The sequence below is a fragment of the Gadus chalcogrammus genome, chromosome 1 (assembly GCF_026213295.1).
Source record: "Gadus chalcogrammus isolate NIFS_2021 chromosome 1, NIFS_Gcha_1.0, whole genome shotgun sequence".
In the NCBI taxonomy this organism is placed as follows: Eukaryota; Metazoa; Chordata; class Actinopteri; order Gadiformes; family Gadidae; genus Gadus; species Gadus chalcogrammus.
This window is the reverse complement of record NC_079412.1, coordinates 18,824,016-18,845,612: the sequence shown is the minus strand read 5'-3', so window position 1 is coordinate 18,845,612 and position 21,597 is coordinate 18,824,016. Positions and strand designations below refer to the sequence as shown.

The 21,597-nt window shown below is 44.1% G+C and overlaps 1 protein-coding gene across 5 annotated transcripts; it reads right to left on the bottom strand.

The window, feature by feature from the left end:
• Positions 1-17: 17 nt before the first annotated feature.
• On the bottom strand, positions 18-20,205 carry LOC130385516 (immunoglobulin-like and fibronectin type III domain-containing protein 1). 5 transcript variants are annotated; one of them, XM_056594045.1, is made up of 30 exons: positions 19,998-20,205; positions 18,506-18,660; positions 18,212-18,289; positions 15,315-15,437; positions 14,770-14,909; positions 14,562-14,661; positions 14,424-14,465; positions 14,283-14,325; positions 13,877-14,060; positions 13,286-13,399; positions 12,900-13,062; positions 11,962-12,234; positions 11,043-11,519; positions 10,795-10,893; positions 9,317-9,406; positions 8,618-8,734; positions 8,289-8,417; positions 7,665-7,772; positions 7,391-7,515; positions 7,016-7,157; positions 6,548-6,841; positions 5,799-6,095; positions 5,378-5,548; positions 4,800-4,928; positions 4,393-4,701; positions 3,845-3,930; positions 2,915-3,107; positions 1,895-2,191; positions 1,076-1,402; positions 18-970 (listed from the first exon to the last, which is right to left on the bottom strand). In XM_056594045.1, exons 3-30 carry the CDS (start codon positions 18,255-18,257, stop codon positions 966-968), a joined length of 4,623 nt encoding a protein of 1,540 aa, XP_056450020.1. In that variant the 5' UTR covers positions 18,258-18,289; positions 18,506-18,660; positions 19,998-20,205; the 3' UTR covers positions 18-965. The 5 variants fall into 5 exon arrangements, with proteins under 5 accessions (XP_056450020.1, XP_056450016.1, XP_056450026.1 ...); XM_056594041.1 differs by lacking the exon at positions 18,506-18,660; XM_056594051.1 differs by lacking the exon at positions 18,506-18,660 and having other exon boundaries at positions 7,665-7,769.
• Between the last annotated feature and the right edge of the window lie 1,392 nt (positions 20,206-21,597).

Here is a 21,597-nt window from a genome sequence, read left to right as displayed (position 1 = left end):
AGCTCTTTATTTTTCAACTAAAGTCTATTCTGTAGGCATGTGGTTACTTCAGCACATTTAAATAAACAGCCCAGACTGCTATAATACAAAGAAAATGCAACTTCCTTAAATATACAGCAACGGTATAAAATCCTGTCAGACATGGCCAGCGGAAGCTTATGCAACCTCACATATCAGGCCATTGTTCTAAATCAGGGAACTACCCCTAGGGGTACCTCAGGTTACTGCTGGGAGGAAACATACAAAGGGCAAGGGTGTAGGGAGAAAACCTTAGGTGAAGCACACACCCACCCATTTAACTGTGCTTATTTACATGAATCTTGTTTCCAGCTTACACAGCTTAATAGCACATGGCCTACTGCTTTATTTCCATGCACTTAAAAACGATTAGTGAAAAAATCAATGATTTAAATAGATACCAAGTTTGGAAAAGGGCCATTATGCATCAAATTGTCAAAGGCGTGGCAAAAAAGATTTTTATATGTGTATCATATCGTACCCTTTTATAAATATGTTGTCATATCATTCTAAAAAGGAAGCAAAGGAAACAACAATCCCATACAGCTTTTTGGATAAATGTATGAATGCATGAATGAATGAATGCATGAGCTTCCGTTCATAGTACATCATCCATGCACTGTTGTTGTTTTTTATTATTGGGAATCTTCCTGTCGTGGAGAAATCCGTCGGTATCAGCGGGTCAAGAGGGCTGAACGGGTCCTGCTGTCTGTCAGAAGGAGGCTTGCTAGTTAGATTACTCGGTGTGTGTAAATAAAGGCGTTGAGTTGCCCATAAGCAAGACGGGCTGTCCGTGGCCTTGTGTGGCTGTGTCACCTCACGGTATGAACGCATGGGAGGAGCCTGTCTCTGACTGCAGCATTATAAATAAATACACGGGTCATAAATAAAGCAGAGGGTTATAAATAATAGTTCTATATCAATCTGCGGCTCAGAACTTCAAATCTTCACTCTGTGGGGAAAAGAGAAAAACAAAGCAGCGTCTAGTTACTCTTCAGTATTTCAACAAACCCCTTTCTGATGGTCAAGCCCGCCCCCCACCCCCACCCCACCTCACCTATGACGATGAGGGTGGTGGAGCACTCGGCCCGGCCCAGGGCGTTCTCTGCGAGGATGGTGTACTCGCCCACGTCCTTGGGCGTCACGCGCAGGATCAGCATGGAGCACACGCCGCAGATGTCGGAGATGTAGTAGTTGGTGTTGGTGTTGAGGCTGACGTTGTTGCGGCACCACGTGACGCGGGGCTTGGGGTTCCCCTTGACGGCGCAGCTCATGTAGCACTCGTAGCCCTTGGGCGCCGTGTGGCACTTCAGCGGCACCATGAACGACGGCGCGCACCGCGGGTCCGGGTCTTTCCGGGTCGGCGCGTGGACCACAAACCGTTCTGCGACAGAGGAGGAAGGGGGAGGGGGGTTAACTCATTCTCCAGTTGGGATAATAACGCGGTGTTAAAGTTGTATTGCTGACTGTCCCGTTTACAACAAGTCCCCGAGTCCCAGTGTAGCTAGTTGTTTGTATTTTTTGATGTCTTTATGGGTGACCTCCTGGCTCCTATTAATCATTTCGTCATTGTAAATAAGCCCATTGTGCCGACACGTTTCTGAGTCAGCATCTTCTGCCTCTCCTTTGCCCTCTTTGATCTGTACCTGGAACCTGTGTCTGCCTGTCTGCATATTTCCGTCGGCCTGTCAACTCCTGTTCCTCCAAAGAGTCTTTTAGTGTTACCCACTGTCTCCGAGTGTCTCTTGAGTGTCTGCATGCGTCCTCCTGGCTGCCTGCCCTGAGGCCTGAGCCCTGACCGGCAAAACCGAGGGCCGGAGCACGTCCGACAGAAAGCCAACACGGGCCGCTAAATCCCCAGCGCACTACTCCACACCTTTCTTCCTCTCCGTGCCCCACGTGGGGGAGACGGAGGGCGCCGAGGTGCCCATGTCGTTCTTGGCGTACACCCAGAAGTGGTACTCGCGGCCCGGCATGACGTTGCAGACGGTCAGCTGGTTGTTGAACAGCCGCTCGGCCGCCGTGCTCCAGGTCCGCCGGCTGGAGTCCAGCGCGCACACCGAGTAGTGCAGCCGGTCGTCCCGCCGCTCGTCGGGGGAGGGCTCCCAGGACACCGTCACCGTGCCGGGGACCTTCTCCTCCAGCGTGATGGGGCCCGGCGGCTTCGGGTCGTCTGGAGCACAGCATTGGAAAATTGATGAGTTTAAGCATGTTCATCTTTAGAGCTTTTATAAATGTTTTGTTAATACATATATATTTTTTTTATTAGTTCCTTTATGGACAGGGGTGTGGAGGGGAACAGGAAAGTGCATTGAGAGAGAGGTACAAAGACAGCATGGCCCTAGTATTGTTATAGTTTCACTAACCGCCCTTTTCTGGAATGTGCCTTTTCCTTGACCCCCTTGGGGAGGTCAAGGGTCAAAGGCTCCAACTAAGGAGGCACGGTTAGGTCACACTCTAATGCACACATGAGGAGGTCCATCCATTGTTTACTACCATGTGGTTAACCAATACTATGGTTTTACTGGGGAGCAGAGCTGCTCTCACCATTCCTGTCTGCCACAAGTCATTGCGTTTGCCAACGCATTGGACTTCTCCTTGAGGAGCTCTTAGGGAGACGCAGGGCCAACTCCCATCTGAGGGTGTTATGTTGCATGTGTGTTTGTTGTAGGCTACTTTATGTTTATTGTTTGAACAAACTAGACTAGTTGTTATAAGTTCGGATGACTCTTTATTATTTAACAGTTTGGACAGAAAAGATTGACCTGAATCTAACCTGGTTTGGCCTGAGTGCTAAAGGCATTACCGACGGGAGCCACCGGGTGGCCCAACTTCACATATTTTACAGCGCGTTGTCAAAGACAAGCGAGACAAGTTTTATTGCCGGTCGATTTACCTGTCACCCTGACCTCCAGGCTGAAGGTCTCCTGGCCCACCAGGTTCTTCACCGTGATGGAGTACACCCCTGTGTCGGAGCGCTCCGAGGAGGGAATCAGCAGCTGGGAGGAGCTGTCGCAGTTGCTAACAGTGACCCTCTTTGCCACGGGGACGTTGTCTTTCAGCCAGAACACCTGGGGCAGGGGCATGGCCTGCAGCCCACACACGCATTAACCTCTTTCAGTGTCAGAACATCATTTTTTACAAGGTGGGCAGTCAGAGGTTATGTGTGGATACATGTTTCCTTTTTGTTTTGGTTCATTGCTGCATGTTTTAGTGTACGGCCGTGTTTCCCACACATTGAAGAGACTCTCGTAAAAAAAGAAATCAACATATCTGTATTACTTTATTTGGTTTAACCCAGCAGTCTGTATTAAGGGCAGCTGTGTGTGTAAGAGTGTGTGTGTATGTGTGTGTGTGGGGGGGTAATACTCATTTAATAGTATTAATAATAATAATAATAATAATAATAATAATAATAATAATAATAAACTAGTAGTATAAAGGCTCAGCACTGTGTTTTAGTACTTTTTGGTTTTCATATTTTCTTAAATGCTTTCTGAAAACTCCTCAACCCCATTTAGTATGACCCTTTACATTGTGTCATCAACATTCATATCAGTACCAGCAGTTTGTAAGTAATCTTTCAATAATTGACGTCATATTTTGGTTCTCACATTCACCAGATTGATGCATTTGAATGAAATCTATAAAAAAAAAAAATAGTCTCCAAATCCCTGTGGGAAACACTGCGTAAAGTATGTGGACTTTAGCTTGTTCAATAAAGGTTAAATAAAGAAAGAAAATCTGATTTAAATCCATAGCTCTGTGCGGTGATTTATTCCTATAGTCATAACTCATAATGTAGTTGAAGAAAGTGCAACCTCACCTCAAAGTTTACCGTTATCCTTACAGAGTTCCCCGCTCTGACCACCATAAAACTCTTCATCTTCTGGTCCGTGAACCGCGGCCTCACTGAAATATGGATGCAGTAAACACCAGGAAATGACAAAGGCAAGGCCCCATGGACTAACGCCTGGAACAGTGGAGCGTAACCTCACAAAACAAGCCAACCTTGTGGGAAACATTAGTCAAGAATTGTGCAGGCAGGAAGGTATGCTGGATTGATAACCATAAATAGTCACACTTTACTGACACTACAGTGTCCTTTTTACATTATCATCCCATGTTATAATCATTGCAGCGACCTGTAAAGTGAGGGATCCAGTCACTATAGAGATCATTTAAATAATTACTAATATGAAGCACATACTGAGATCCTGTGTGAAAATTACGGCCTATGGTGTGACCAACTTCAAGTTTCAAGAGATTTTATTTGTCCCATGCAAACAAGTCTACAGTGAAATTAAAACAAATAAACTCTCTTGAATCATGTAGTGGGTCTCACCACACGCTGTGTTTGTGGATCTTGCTTACCGGGCAGCGGCATGACCAGGACATAGTTCTGCAGCTCGGTAGGAGGGCTCTCCCCGCCCTCGTTGGCGGCGAACACCCTGACCCAGTACATCTCCATGGAGCGGAGCCCCTTCACCGAGTAGGAGGGCAGGATGGAGGGCGTGACGTTGCAGCGGGACCACTCGGAGCACTCGGCGGGCCGGATCTCCACGTGGTAGCCCCGGGCCTCGTCCAGGAGCCCCGCCACGGCCTCAGGCTTGGTCCAGGCCAACGACAGGTGTGTGTACGACCTGTCCGTCACCTTCAGGTCCGTGACCTTACCCGGAGGCTCTGGGGAGACGGGTCAGACATGGACGCCAGCATTGTTAGTGTTGATGTGAGTGAATTGTAGGTCATGTTGCTGCTCTGGACACAGGTGGAGAACCTACTCTTAGGGTCTCGGGCGAATACGAATTCGGAGGGGTTGCTGAATTCCCCGACTCCTGATTGGTTGACGGCCGCCACTCGGAATTCGTACTCCATGCTTTCCACGACGTCCTTCACGGCATGCGTCTTCCCTAGAAACAACAACACGTAACATGGTTTGGTTTCCTAGCACCTGTCAAGGATGATATTGGGTTGTGTGGTGGTGGGTATTACAGGCGATAATCTCTTATAGAGACTCATCACTTTAGACAGGGTTTATGCAATCATACCTTTTTTGCGTTTCTTTGTTGTTGTTTCTAACATTTTCCTCAAGGCTTTTATTATTAGATTAATTATTATTTTGTTTTACTCTACATTGTACTTTCTTATTTAAATACCGGCTGGGATATGGTCAATTAATTTGATTTATCTGCGTTTTCAAGTCTCAGTTAATGTGCTCCTAACTGTGTCTGTTTTCATATTTTCTAGCACTTTGCAGAGTGAAAGAAAAATGTGATAAATAGGGTTGAACATAAATATTGCTAATAAACCAAAAGGAACAGGAAAAGAGCGCCACTAGACCGTGTGGAGAACGTCTGACCTGTGATGAGATCCCCCACGGAGCTCCAGAGGTTGCTTCCCTTCTTGCGTTTCTCCAGAGAGTATCCCAGGACGCGGGAGCCGGCCGTGAAGGTGGGGGGAGCCCAGGAGAGGGTGATGCAGTCCTTGGAGGCAGCGACCACTTTGGGCGGCGATGGAGGACCGGGAAATGCTGCAGGATTTCACACGACATTCAACATCAACGTACAATTCACTTCATTACTTTTGGGACAGGATCATTTTTAAATGGCCGAGACCGGCGACATGATAGATACAATGTTTGATCAATATCAAAATGGAAAACTTGATGGTTTAACAAATTCAGTAGTACAACCGATAAGATCAAAAGTCTACAGTGTAGTTATGCTAATCTATGTAGTCGTAAGTTACGCAACAGACGCCCACGCTCCCAAAGGGCTCACCCAACGTTCCAGCTTGGAGGTCGTCGGTCTCCATCACGTCACTCACGCCCTCTGCGTTCACCGCACGGATACGGTAGCAGTATTTACGGCCGTGCTCCACGTCGTTGTCACGGTACCCGGCCACTGCGGGGACCTCCCCTAGCTTCTTCCAGGTGTTGCGGCCCACCTGTCGCCGCTCCAGCGCGTAGCTCACCAGTGGACATCCGCCCTCGTCCTTGGGAGGCCTCCATTTGAACTCGATAGCGGTGGGGGAGCTGTCCACCACCTCGGCGGGGCCCTGGGGTGCGGTGGGTCTGTCTGGAAGGGGGCAGCGCAGCCATTTTGTTAGGATTTGCACTCAGCTGCCATCGCTGGACGCTGGGGTCCTCGTTTGATCGGTTATAACGAGATGCAGAAAAGCTCATTATTTCTGCAATGGAGGATTTGACTATGACTGTAAAATATAATCTAATTGTATAAATTATGCGTTTGATATTTAGCATTCCAGAATGATCTATTTTGGCCCCTAAAAGGCTTTTGCCAGAGGAGGTTGCCACAGAAATCCAATTAATAGATTGACTATTGAAATATTTATTTTCTAATGGTTCAAATAGCTTTAAACTGTTTTAAACTGTTGACAGATTCACAAAAGGAACCAAAACCAAGAAGCAACGGAGGTTACTTCTGGTTCGAACTGTCATAGAGAAAGCACTGCCTTGACCTTCCCTTCTCTGACATCAACACTCCCTTCCCCGAACTGAATCCCTCACCCAGCACGACCAGCTGTGTGACGACCTCCGTGGTCCCGTGGTCATTCCTGAGCCGGAACTTGATCTCCCCGGCGCTCTTCCGCGAGCACCTGCTGAGCAGCAGGCGGCTGTGGGCGTGACCCCGCTCTATCCTCACGCCGTGGTCCTCCAGCAGCTCCTCGCCCTCCCTGAACCACTGCATCTTCATGGGCTCCTGGCCGTTGAAGGGCAGCTGGAACACGGCGTTCTGCCCCACCTTGATGACCACGGGCTTACTGAACACGCTCAGGTCCTCTTCGGTGAACCTCGGAGGGTCTGCAAAGAAACTACTGTTACAATGGTGTGGTTACAGAAAGTCTTTATAACATTCAGTCTGATGTCCGGAACATCAAACTTAGCATCGGACATGCACGTTTATTGATTAATCAATTTGAATCATCGTAAAATAAATGCTGACATATGATGTCATGTTGTAGACAGTATCCAGACCTTTGACATAGATAACGGCTTCAGTTTTGCGGCCGTCAGCTTCAAAGCGATACTTCCCAGAGTGCTCCTCCTTGCAGTTGTTGATAATCATCTTATGGGTTGAGCCGTCTTTGGTTATTTGAAAATCATCATTTGCTGATAACTGTGGCGGAACAGATGGTCAAAATACAAATGAGAATCAATGGTTCTGATAGTGTAACACAACTGAAGCATTCACGTTCAAATCGGTTTAAAGCATCGAGAAAATGATTTAACAATTCGGCTAACAAAATGTAATTTGTATGCTGTTCGTCCCAGATGAGATTAAAAGAACAGGGGAAATCAGTTTGTTATTTGCTTGTTTGCACAAGTTAAATCAATCGGTTTAGGACTGACCTTCTGGTTGTCTTTGAACCAGGCTCCTTCACAGTCCTCACTGCTCACTTTACACATAATCTCTGCGGTCCCTCCAAGGATGGCGTTCACATCAGACAGCCCGCTGACAAACTGCACCCCTGGGTCTGACACAGGCCACAGAACATATCTGTTCTGTTCACACGGATTCTGCGGCTCAATAGTCCAGAGGTTATTCTGAACAAGTCTGTGAGCTTGAAATATCATGGCAATAGTTTTAGAATTTACTCAAACTACCCACACACAGTTTCCTTACCAATGAACAAGTCTGTTATGAGTGAGCCTGGCTTTCTGCGCTTTGCCTTCGCAGCAGAATCTTCTGTCTCGTCATTTTCACTTTCAATGCTTTGGTCTGCATTGTCTACTTAAAAAATATATATACGTCCACAAAGGTTACAAATTAGCAATGATAACGGTTTGTTTTTTATATTTTATATTGCATGATTAAAGAGATGGACAACAGAAATCAGTAATGTACTTCTTATTACATGACTAAGGGTTATCAAGGTGGCAATTAGCCACATCCTCAGAAAATTATGTTCCATTATATCCATTGCAAATTTGCGTAATTTCCGTATATCCCTTCAAAAATCGATTTAATCTATGGAGTCTATTTTTTCATCCCGGCAATGTAGCCAGGAGCAAGAAAATGACTTTTAAACTTAGTTTGAGTATAGAGACGTACATTAATAAACTTTTATATCCAGTAGGTGTGTACTGGATGCATCCCTTTGTGGTATGATATGGTTATTTTACGTTTTTAGATCCAGTCGTCCATCCCTTTAAAACGGTGATAAATGCTGTCATGACTACAACTACTGCCTAAATCTACTGGCTACATCTACTGGCTACATCTACTGACTAGCATGCAGCCGTTTACCAGACAGCGCCTCTGGGCCTGGCCTCGCCAGCCCGGAGGACTCAGCAGACGCTCCAGAGACCTCCTTCCCCTCAGATCCACTTAAGTGGTTTTGATCCGGGCTACAACCATCCCCATTGCTTTGTCCTACTACAAAAGGTAACGCTGGTTATGCCACTTTTACCCAATTTCCTCCAGTGCTTTCGGAGGCCTTTTGTTTGCCTCAGAACAAAAGTGGAAAGGTATACATTTACATATGTATGTGTCTGTCATACATTGCATAAATATTTTTGCACCATAGTTTTAACTCTTATGAGAAAATGTGGTTTAATATAGGACAAACACTTCACCTGTCGTCTGCTTGGTGCTCCTGGTATCTGAATGCCCATCCGTACCGGAGGAACTGGTTTTCCCCTCTGAATGCCCGTCTTTATTTGAAATCGGCATCATTTGGTCATTCGTCGAATCTGGGGAATGAACAATGGTCCATTGGACATTTTAATATTCGCACGACGTAATAGAGATATACAATCTATAATAAAATGTATGTACTGTATTGGGGCTGAATAGAGATCAGTCAAGCGTTAGCAATCGCGTTAATCATTTATTTGACACTGATGCATTTAGAAGTGTAGAAGCTATCATTAATTCATATGTGGAATATTGCCCTCCTTGTCGAGGTCCTGTACGTCATGGTTTACGGATCAAAATAGACTTCCAGTCAAAGTAAACGGAAACTTAAAAAATGTATTCCTTGGAGAAAGTGAAACAGAAGGTCTTTGTTTTTATCTCATTTGATATTATGCATGGCATCGTATAATAATGTAACCATGCATTTTGTAAGACATTAGTGGTGGACTAAAATAGGAAGGAAATGGTTTCTATTAGATTGTGTTATACAATCTGACCAGCATGAATAAGCATAGGGTAGGGTAGACACTGTGGAAGATATAGTATGTATGCATGTATAGTATGTATGTAAGTCATGTATGATGATTTTTTTTGCTTTAATGCCATTTTGTTACTTGGCAATATGAAATAAAATGTACCTGTTCCGTTAATGTGATTCTTCATGCTGTTGTTCTTTGCAGAACGAGAATCTTCCTTCCCATTTGGACCATGAAGAGCTGCACTTTCCCCTGAAAAGTTATACAATACTTAATGATTGTTTGAACTGAAATATAATACAGATATCAAATAATTACAAGTCCAGATATTCATAGGTACATAAAATAATTGATCATCAATTCAGATGTGATAATGCATTAAAGACTAATAAACTAGGACTTAAAGGGGTAGTTCGGAATTTTGGACATAGGGCCTGATTCCGAAGTGAGCATTGGTATTCTATATCACTGGAGACAGTTTTCAACACATTTCATTCAGTCCTTCTAGTTGCAGAGTTCGCTCGTGCTAGGCTAGCGCAAGTCAACGGGCAATGCTAGCCTGCTATTAAAAACAGTCTTACCCACTCCACAGTACACCCGAGGTAAATCAATTATAACGCCAGACTATAGATTTAAATGTCTGTGTTGATAGAATAATGTTAGAAATAAAACTAACCATGCATCGCATGAATCATCGAGGGACTACTTTCTCAGCAGAAGCGGAATTCTACTATGCGCTGGTTAGGTTTGTAACCGAATCACGACAGAAGAACGTAAACAGAGCGTGGGACAGAAGCGCAATTGAACGACTAGGCAACATGATGGTTCAGTGTGCTTTTAGAAATTGTAGAAATAAACGGTACAGATGGGCACCACAAAGTTTCCACCAATTTCCAGTGCGAGATCCAGAAAGGACTCAACTGTGGCTTGTTGCTGCTGGCTTTGACATCAAAACACCGGCTCGTACATGTACGGTTCGTTGGATACAACAAATTCCTCATAATCGTCTTCAAAAGCAGATGCATCGCTAACTCCTCCAAACGTGGCCATATCTTGTTAATTTAATACGCTTGTAGAATTCCTTCGTTCACTGTACTCTGCGTTTGTAGCAATGACAGCGGCAGGTAACCTAGGTATCAGTCCGCCGCTGCCGTAGCCTACGTACAGGAATATAAACACTGCTGCTGAGACCCCGCAATTCCCTCAAAATGCAATGCAATGCAAGGTTGGTTTTATTTCTAACATTATTCTATAAACAGACATTTAGATGTATAGTCTGTCGTTATAATTGATTTACCTCGGGTGTACTGTGGAGTGGGTAAGACTGTTTTTAATAGCAGGCTAGCATTGCCCGTTGACTTGCGCTAGCCTAGCACGAGCGAACTCTGCAACTAGAAGGACTGAATGAAATGTATTAAACTGTCTCCAGTGATATAGAATACCAATGCTCACTTCGGAATCAGGCCCTATGTCCAAAATTCCGAACTACCCCTTTAAGTTGATACTTGCAGGTAAGTCATTGGTTTAATTTGGATTTAAATACTAAATAGTACTACTTTCAAACTCAATCCCATCACATTGTAACATTAGGGTCCATCAAACTAAATTAGGTACTCTGATGGTTACTTGCTAAAACTCACCTGTGTGCTGTGACCCATCTGAGACATCTTTACCGCACAGGTCTTTACTCTCTTGTGCTTTAGAGATAGCATCTTTGTCTAATGGTTGGTGGTTAATATCTGTAACCAGAAAATAACATAATATAAGAAGACCATACTATGCTGACATTGAAGTGGCAGTCATTATTCATTCCCAGTCACAATTACAGTTACAGTATGATTTCAGACCTATGTTGAAAGAAATAGCATATCACACGAGTTAGACTTACCTTTGGACTTGAGCGAACCATTGTGTCCTGCTTTGGAGCCCGTTCCACTTTTATCATCCCCCGTCAGTTTTAAGTCTCCTTCTGAGCCACCAGCTGAACTTGAACCTCTTGACGTGTTGTTACAGTTTGACCGATCACTCATATTTGATCCATCTGCCCCTAAGCCATAGGCCTCTGCTTTGATTCTACTCCCTGCATTCTCATCTTTTACACATGCTTGACTCTCTCCCCCCCTTTCTTTGCCGTCTTTACAGTATCCGTTGGCGACAGCTGCTCCGGCTCCGTCAGTGGAAGAGGCTTTGTTGGGCTCCAGCAGTTCAGCTTCTCCCTTGGCCTTCAGCGATGCCTCCGTCCTCTCCCTCTCCTCCAGCAGCCAGAGCCTCTGTTCTTCTGCCACCCTCTGGAGGTCCACCCCGGCTCCGCCAGCCGAGGTGGTTTTACGAGACGCCTTCTTCCCACCCGATGCCTCCGCATCGGCTAAGAGGAGGAGAGAGCAGAGGGTCAGAGTCCTGCTCAATCCAAAAGGTTCTTGCGGTGTAGGCTCAAACTTTGTCAAAGTTTAAGCCTGTCTCAGTCTTATATGATGCCAAAATATTCACATTTGTATAAAAACATATTTGGTTCAATATCCATGATGGATAAAAGCATCTGCTAAATGACTAAATGTAAATGATGACTGATTGAAATGATATTCATTGATTGCTCTTTTAAAACAATGTGTTTCTGAAAGTAACACTAACACACATAAGACAATAACCCTTGTATTTTCAGAAGCATCATTGAGGACATATCAGGTGAAACCAGGATGGAAAACAACACAAACATGCAATCACAATAACACAATAACAGTTATATTTAGCCCTGCAAAGGTGAACCATGGAGGCACATTTGTGTGTTGTACCAGAGCTCATATGTTTACCTTGTACAACCAGCCAAGCGCTGCACGACTTGATGCCTGCAATAGCTGCATAGATGCCTTTGTCCAGCTGCTTGCAGTCCCTGATCAACAGACTGTGGATCAGCTTGTCCTCTGAAACGGTGATGCTGTGTTTCTCTCCATCCTCCAGTGGGCTGTTTTTACCCATCCACCTGATCCTGGGCAGAGGATGACTCAGCACACATTCAAAGAGAGCGTCTTCTCTTTCTTGGGCTATCACCTCCTGGATTTTCACAACAAAGTTCACGTTGGGAACTATAGCAAAGAGAAAATAAACAAAGGGAATAATAGAATGAGTTAATAATGCACTTGATTAAAGTTTAATAATATGATTAATGGTGGGGGTTTAGTTTTTTGGAATATTTATTTTACTTACTAACTTTGGTCTACCGTGTCCAATTAGACGCAAAGGGAAAGAACCATCTGTTTTAACCAATCAGCGACGCAATGCTAATCCCGCAGCAACAACTGTCCAGTGATGGGCCTGTTGGACAGGTAGGCCTACTTTTATTAATGTAGGTCTACCTAGATTGGCCAATTCATACACCAGGCCACGCCAACAGTCCGGTTTTAATCTTAATAATTTTCTATTTAGTTTGATAAAAGGTTTCTTGCGGTCCGTTTTCGTTTTCCCCTAAATCAATGAATGAGCAGTGCGCATCAACCATAGCATCGCTACCTCCTCGATCTCGCGAGCTCACCTGGATTGTCTGGCTTGAGCCTGGCCGTGCGAAGCTATGAATCTATAAAACAACAGTTACAGCTCCAAAAAAAATCGGTTGAACTGCTCTCAAGGAATACATTATTGTTTAAGCTAGTGTTAAAGCTAGTGACATTAAGGTGCATTGGGTCTGCTGCAACCAATGACATTTGAAATGTAATGTTTTTGATAGAGGCTATGTCACTGAAAATATCCTTACTTTTAAAATCTGTTGAGAAAAGATTGACGCCTTCAACGTCCACCTGATACAAGCCCGCGTCCTCCGGGAGGAGGTCATTAATGCTGAAGACCAGCTTCTTCCCAACAGTCTTCAGGCTGTGCTTCGTTCCCGCATCGTCGAAAAACGGAATCATCACACCATCCTGAAGATTGTAAGTTATACATTTAAATAGGCTAATAATATGTTTTGTCAAACATATTTGACAAAACATGTATTATTATATTTAATAATATGTTTTGTCAAACATATTATTAGAATCCCGGTGAGTTATGAGTGTAATATATTAAGGGTTATTTTGACAATGTAATGCTATTTAATAGAGCTAGGTGAAATGTCCGCTCCACCTGAGAAAACCTGCATCTCACCTTGTAGAGGAATATTCTACTGGTTGCATCTTTTAACTCCATTTCGAACTCAAAGGATGCTGAGCCGTCCCCTCGAACCTGAACATGCCTGAGGTTTTTGACGTAGTCAACATACTGAGGTGGGGTTGGGGTGGAACAGGAGAACATGGAAACACACACTGAAATGAATGACATGGGATGGGAATTAAAATGAGACAATACAACATACATTAACATTTTACCATTTTTTAAATGACAAAATGTTCAATGTGACTTATATTGACCGATAGGAGACAAGAGGAAAGTGAAATGATCTCTAGCTTGATTGGGCCATGGATGGATGAGTGTTAATCCTGAGACAATGGGTAAAATACGTTTTTGGTTCAATGAGCTGCATGGCATGAGCTCAATATGACATTTATCAGACCATTCTACCTGACTAGTACAGCCAGACTTACTCTTTGGCAGAGGGACAATGACGAATGCACATCAGCAGATGGGATAGAGCAACTTCTAAATAATGAATAGTATAAATAAAATAAAAGTGTCCTGCATGGTAGGAGAGGCCCAGGTGAAGGTAAGGGGACCAGCGATTCGTCTGCCAAGGCCAACCTTGCACTGCTCCTCCTCCCTCTCCTGCTTCTTCTGCTCCAGCTTCTTGAGGATCAGCCGCAGGTCTTTGACGCCAAACTCCAGGCAGATGCGCTCGTAGTCCTTCCGGTCGGCACTCATGATGATCTCCCAGAACCGCTCATCGATTCCCCCCTCGTCCTTGGGTTGGGGTTTCACTTCTTTGCTAAAATCCAGAGGGTGTAGACCGGAAAACACGTAGCAGTACTTATTAATCAAGCACATTTAGTTGTATTACTCGACTGGTCAATGCTATGAATAATATGTTAAGAATAATCTATTCCAGTTTGACAGCGTGGTTTGCAGATGCAAAATGAGTCAGCTGGGAAGATTCATTTTGGTTCATTTGGATTCATTAGATTCGTCTTGGTTCATTTTGAACCCCTACCTTTTCTTCAACATTTTTCTTAACTCTGCAGGGTTTGGGGAACCTGGAAAATAAAGTACAAATCTGTCACTCCACAGTACTAATTGTAAGGCTGCGACTGCAAATAACGTGAATGCAAAGTAAAGTGACACTGCTACTCACAGATATCCATTTGTTCCATGGCCTTCTCTTTGCTGAATCCAACTAAAGGAAAGGGTGTTGTTTATAAAAGGTGTTCTCTCTATCTCTGTCACTCACTCACGCACTCCCAATCCAATGAACACGTAATGTAACCCTTACCCTCGATCACGTTTAAGGTGGCAGTGCAGATGGCCCTGCCGTATTCATTCACAGCAAAACATTTGTATGTGTCCGCCTCAGCGGGGGACACCTTCTTTATCTGGTTACAAAGGACATCCGTCAACACAAACGGCATGCAAGTCGTTAGCTCGGTCATTTGTGTGACACATACATCTCTCTGTGTGGCTGATAGATGCCAAGCACTCACCTCCAACGTGTTCTCGCCGGACGTATCGTCGTATTTACAATTGAATTTGTCGCCCTCTGTGATCTCGCCATTGGCCCTGTTCCAAGTGACTGTGGGTTTTGGGTCTCCTGTCACCACGGCCTTGAACACACCCAGCTTCCCTGTTGGACGTGTGTGAATACTGCGTTGTTATTCCTGCAGAGTATGAATTCCCACTTAATGGGTAGATGTCTGGGAGGTTATGGTGTGCTGTGTTGGTGTAGCATATTTGTAAAATAATTTCCTGTATTTGCAGCATATACAGTGGATTTCTGGAATGGTGTACACTTTATATGATATGAACTATTCAGTGATATCATTCTGGTATTTTCAGGGCCCGGGCTGGCGGAGTGGGGACTCCCAACCAGAATATACTGTTAATCACCATATCTGCCATCTACCACTCTAGGCAATCCTTCCTATCCTATTCTCCTGCAAGATGCATGACCCTCCCTGGTCATTAATGACAGATATCGAAATCCCTATAGATCCAAGCATACATGACTAAACAGCAAACAAGCTCTCACCTTGCTGGATGGTTAATGATATTGGTTTGCGCTGGAAATCCGGGCAGCTCTTTCCTTCTGGAATCTCCACTACAAACTGTGTGATCATCACCCCGGGAATTCGGGATTTCTTCTTAATGCCGGCTGCAGAAAGTCAATACAAACGTTATCAATTGAAACGGGCCGAGGGAGGTGCAGTACATTCTGATGCCAGTAGATGTCAGTCATGCCACATCCGTCCACCTCGGTGGTAGTAGTACACTGTCAGTACCTTGAAGATGAAATGGACCGCAACAACCCGAGGCTATGGAGATGACGAACATTCAAAGGGCACAACATCAGAGTTGAGAAGCACAGCAGAAGTCTGATATTTTAAATACCTTCTTTGCTGTGACTTCCATGTTGTCCCCCTTTGAATAGGATATTGAATGTGCTTTGCCATTGGCAAAATGGCATTTCAGCTCTTGTGCAGTCTACGTTTCCTTCCCTTGTCAATACATGCGACTTGCTGACGTATGTAATGAACAGTTGTTCATCACTGTGTTAGGTATTGTACGGACGGCTATTTAAAACCTCTCCGAACCAAATGCCATTCAAATATGTTTTCCATTGAGATCACCTGGCTTCCTCCACTCCTGCTGCTTCTAGTCTCTCTGGGGGAAACGCACTGCACAAGACATGGAGCAACGTCATTAATCTGCAGATTAATGATTCACCTGGCGGGAATCATGATTTATGAACCGCATTCCTGGCAGGTACCTGGCGCGGTCCTCCTCGTGTGTTCAGCAAGGTAGCAAACCGACGACACAGAAAAACCCATCTCTGGAGTGATTGAACAGATGGTAGGCAGGCACCGTGTGCAATAATACCTCATGGAGCAGGTATTATACCCTGATGTTATTTGCAATGATCATGGATTCAACCTACACACACAACTGTATACAATGAGTTCTCTATACAGTACGTCATTAGACATGATTGGGTGGAGGGTGGAGATGTGGAGGGGGCAGGGGGAACATCCAAAATAATCTATGTTTGTCTACCGGTCGTGAATACAGCTTTTCACCTGACTTGGTGCCAGACACCTCATTAAAATGCTGTATATAGCGAAGAACAAGGGAGCGACCTGGATACAACAGAAAGGGTGTTTGATCAGGAAACGAGTCAGACAAATAGAGCACACAAACAACTATAGAGGACAACTCAAAATCTCACGCTGGTTTGGCAGTTTGTTTATTGAACCATCCCAGTTATACAGTGCCGATCAACGTGTTTTGCTCGTGCTTCAAAACATGTGCTTCATGCTTGTTCAGAAAGAAGATATCACCTCCGGGCCAAGGCAAGCTAACCAGCACACGCTCCAGGTGATCCATCCATCCACTTTCTTTACCAATATTTTCCTAATTGGGACATCACAAACGCACAAACACATACGCACATGCACGCTTGGTCTAATTCGATTAATTGCTTTGCCCGCAGCCAGGTGAGTTCCTACAATCTCCTGGCTGATAGGATGCAAATGAGACATCAAGCTCTCTTTACCTAGCCTGGCTATTGCCAGACCAAGCTCAATCTACGATTGAACTTGGTCTGGCAATAGCCAGGCTAGGTAAAGAGAGCTTGGTGTCTCATCTGCATCCTATCAGGGGAAGCTGCTGTCATCTTCTTCAGCACAGAGGCGTGATCAATGGGCCTAGCTCAAATGACTCTGTACGCAATTGTCTGCTTGCTGTCGCTTTCCTGTTGTCATTGTGTTAAACCAGCCAATAGCGCGCCAGGGGGAAAAGCCAGCTTGGTGATTGGCTCCCACAAAAACGTATCAATACTAGAAAGAAATGTATTGCTCTTCTCCAGACCCTTCTGCAGGGCAAACTCAAATCGCCGGCAGAATGGGAGGGCTACCCAGTCTACTCTTTGCCCATTAGACAGCAGGAACAATACCTAATATTCCTACTGCACCACCATTATCACCATGCCACAATACGTACTGTATCACTATGCTACAATAACTACTGCACCACCATTATAACTCTGCTACAATACCTACTGCACCACTGTTAAAAGCATTGCTACAATACTTACTGCACCCCCATTATCACCATGCTTCATTACCCACTGCACCACCAGCACAACCATGCTACAATGCCTAATACCTACGGCACTGTCCGATAAGCCACTGCCCCACCATACCTCCATCCCAAACCACCGTGATCTGTCGTTCTTGTTCGGTTTAGCCCTTTTCCTAATGGATTCTCCAAGGCTTGTTTGTAACAAAAGTGGACGTGTCCAATTTAGTAGGACTCCATTAGAGAGTTGGTGGTTGCTGCTCTTGGAAACCGTTTATGGCTAATAAAGGTTCCCTCAAGGTTACACACCCTTTGATTGTATAAGACACCAAGTGTGTTTTCTGCTGTTTCCTTTTATGTTCACGCGCTGTATGATATATATGGATATTCCTATTGCGAGATAATGCAGTAGACCCGCCTGGGTTTTAATAAAATAAACATTTAAATATTGATAGGGGAATTGCTTGGCTTGTACTCTATTCGTTCAAAACTTTCTGGCAAACCGTATACATCAGCTAAAGAAGCTGCTGAATGCAAAAGATGGTCCATTTATTTCTGATATCTCTTAAATGGACATTTCATGCTTGACGATTCCCTATGCACCCTCATTAAGTTCCAATTTTCTGTCAGTTTCATAAAAAGCCTGTAGGATTATCGCCCTCTCATATCTGCAGTTTCATTTACCACTGGCTAATCTTTTGATTGTACCCGGAGCAGCACAGACCCTTCTAGATTAATTCAATTCTTTAGTAGTCATACAACCACCAAATTATATTTCATCTTTTCGCCATCTTCTTCCCTGGTGCTTAACTTGAGTTGAAATGTTGAGTGGGAGCCTATACTGTACTGTACCTTGCCCGGTCGTCGTCAGGTCAGACATCTTTGACCTTTTTAACATTTCGAGTCGGGTCTACAAGGCCAAAGGTTGATCTGTAATTGGAAAAAAAACAAATAAGCATCAGTACTTTAAGAGATACTACTAGAGCACTTTTATAGGATGACACAAGAGTACTACTCTTGCCTAATCGTATAAATATGCTCTTGTAGTATCCATATGTTTCAAAACATCGGGAGATGCCATTGCTGCAATGATAAACAAATCAAGTCCAAGTCTTAAATAGTTAAGTTAATGGCACATTAAAATACCAGTGTCTGAGCGGACAGTGTTCTGGTCTGGATGATGGATTATTTCGTCGGTTGTGTCTTCGGTGTTATTTTGAGCTGTAAAGAGGCCCTGTTGACTGTCTTTAACCTTTTGGTGTACTGGGTCCAGACGGTGAACTTGTGATGCCTCTGGAAGCCTGATAGACGTGAAATCTATCAGACACAATCCTCGAAACAATCCTTGCAACATTTCAATAGGACACAGTTAAGATTGAGTAACTGTCTGGTTTTCAGGATAGCAGTAGTGAAGCCTGTCAGCTGTCTTACTAGACAGAAGTAGAGATAAATTGGTTTTGGCAGTGTGCCGTGCTATTTTGCTAGAGATTACCTTGCCAAGTTAATTCCAATTTACGTTTAACATTTCATTACACAAGATTAGGAGGTAATTCTGAACAATTTACATTTGAACGCATTCAATCACAGGCAGAGTACTATTTAGGCCACTGCATTAAAATCTTAGTGATATATTTACCAGTGTCAAAAGGTTGTAAATTATAGCTACTATTTATTGGCTGTTGACTTGTCTGACACACTTGATTTATTTATGTACATCATAAATGTACAGAGTAGCTGGTTTCGTTTTAATCAGGAGAACATGAATGTAGTACTTGAACTAGGATGAACTTGTGTTTTTCTATTTGACTTCTTTATGAGTACACATGAATGCTTAGTATGTATTTTTTCTTATTTATAAACTTTCAAAGGCAAAAAAATAGTAAAGAGTAGAATGGACATTCATTCCCTCCATGCCATAGCCATGGTGACCTCTGACCCCTCATAGTACTGCATGTGCTACTGCCATGGACGGTTGTCGTCGGTCATGCTATAGTTAGCAGGGGCCTGTCAATGACTTCATGTATTGACACGGGTGACCAACCATGTTCATCACACACACGCCATTGCGGTTTTGTTTGATTATTTGCTTTGTTGGAATAAAATATGAATAGGTTATATTGTATTAGCACAATGTGTAATTACTATGAGATATTATAATAAAAATAATAATTAGCAAATACAAACTGACAAAGCTCAATTGAAAAGACAAATGGTGCCTTAACAAGTTGAAAAAATAACAATGATAATATTCATAATTTATAGAAAAGAAAATAAGGCAAAAGTAATTTGTTTTTTTAATATTTGTATATTTCAGTCACATGTATACACCTTAAGACCACACCAAAAAAGGATCAGTAGCTCAGCTTTAAGTCCATATCTCTATCATACTTAAACTTCTGTAACCTTTCTGTGAGGGAAAAAGCTAGAAAGCCATAGTTATGTTCCATTTTAACTGATGAATTCACAGTCAGTAAGTAAAGCCCTCTTTCTGGTCCATCAGATAAATAGACCCGGCCTTAAAACCTCCAGCCACACAGTCATGGTTAGCCATCGCGATGTTCAAATATAATATTTTCTGAAAAGTTACCAGAGTGCAGGTGTGAGGCAGCAAACAGTGAGTGAGGGAGAGTACTTTTACCTCTCTAGTTCTCTGTGCTGCGTCCCCGAGTCAGACAGGTTCAATAGCGTGGGTATATACCCGCTGCCTCCCGTGGGATTTCGATATGAGATAAGATAGATGGAGCGAGATATTAAATCCTTTTAGAAGCTAACAAATCAACAACCAGCGGCTCGATTCTCCCTGCACGTGACCAGGCGCCGAAGAGAGGCTGCTTGGAGCGGCTTCTTGTTTTCTGACACACATTGATGCTCAGAGGGGGTGGGTTTTTATACAGGAGTCCTGGGATAGGAGCAGGGAGGAGGGAGGGTATGGTGAGGAGGAGAGATGATTCACTTCAAAGGGCTGAAGGAAGCCAGGTCTGTATTATGTTTCTCACACCGCGGGTTCACTGCAGTAAATACTGATCAGCGTCCGTTGTGTCCTATCGTCCGGTGTTCGTCGAGTCACGTGTGCGTTTAACTGCCGCACACTATCAGCATGACTTGAATTCACTAACAATTATAAATATGACGTGATACGAGAAGATCAGCCCTTAAAACATGACCCTCCTATCTCGTTGTTGCTGAGAGCCTAGCGTGGCTACCTGACTTGTTTACAGGGTCCTAGATGGTCGTGGACAGACGAGGCCGCCATGTGAGGCCCACCGCCAGGTGATGCTATTCATAGTTGGATGGGAAACGATTGTTAAACGATCGCCTCGGCAAGAACAATGGAGAGGGCTTCGCCTAAAAATACATTAAACAGTAAAAAAGAGGGAAGGTGGACATCTAGGGGGCAGCGGGCCAGCTGCTCGTGCCCCGTCGGCCACCCGCTGTGTGCATGCCTGGGTGACAGCTCCCCCCCTCACCCCCTCACCCACTGCCTCTCCAACGACGTAGGAGAAGCTGCGGTGGAATGGCCTGTTGGGTGCCAATCACTGTCTGCGCCATCGAGGCGCCAACTGTGAAGGGATGAGGTTACTTGATAGATTAATGAATTGTGTTTTGTTGTGTCGTTTTTAAGACAACAGGTCATCACTAAAAAGTAGAATAGTGGTTATGGGTATTGATTAAAAAGCAGTTTGTCCGTTCTGGGCTTCCATAGAACTATGGTGGTGCAGCATGGCGGGCTGCGTGTAATAGGACCCGCTCCCTTTGTAGATATAAAGGGCTCATTCTAAGGTGGTGATTCTTGCTTACATTGGGTTACACACTAAGAGAAAACCTACTTATAAATATTATATTCCAAAGTCCGTTCCGCTGGATGGCACTAAACCCTGCCCTCCGTGGACATAAGTGGCATGGGACAGGCTCCCTGTGCCCCCCCCCCCCCCCCACCCCCCCTGTCCTCGTGTAAGGGCATGTATGACAGATATTGGTTTGAAGTAAACGTTTTGGTTAGTGGGTTACTCTTGAACCAATCCAAATCAAATGAGTCATACGTGATTTCAATTGATAATCAAACTGTTAAGCCATGGCACCTTCCCTTGTAAGCCATTGTAAATGTCACATATTCAATCATAATTATAGTATTTATAGTTTATCTATTTTATTATTCAATTAGCTTATATAACTCGGATACGTCATCTCTAATTCAAACAAAGTGACTGTGAAATAGCTCTTACTGAACATGAATGGTG

Excerpts from the sequence above, each read along its gene's own strand:
- LOC130385516 (XM_056594045.1), bottom strand. The coding sequence starts at position 18,257 with ATGTTAAAAAGGTCAAAGATGTCTGACCTGACGACGACCGGGCAAG. Across the intron at positions 12,235-12,899 it reads TTTCTCAACAGATTTTAAAA|TTCCCAACGTGAACTTTGTT; the intron begins GTAAGGATATTT and ends TCTTTGCTATAG. Across the intron at positions 8,418-8,617 it reads GAGCACCAAGCAGACGACAG|TAGGACAAAGCAATGGGGAT; the intron begins GTGAAGTGTTTG and ends TACCTTTTGTAG.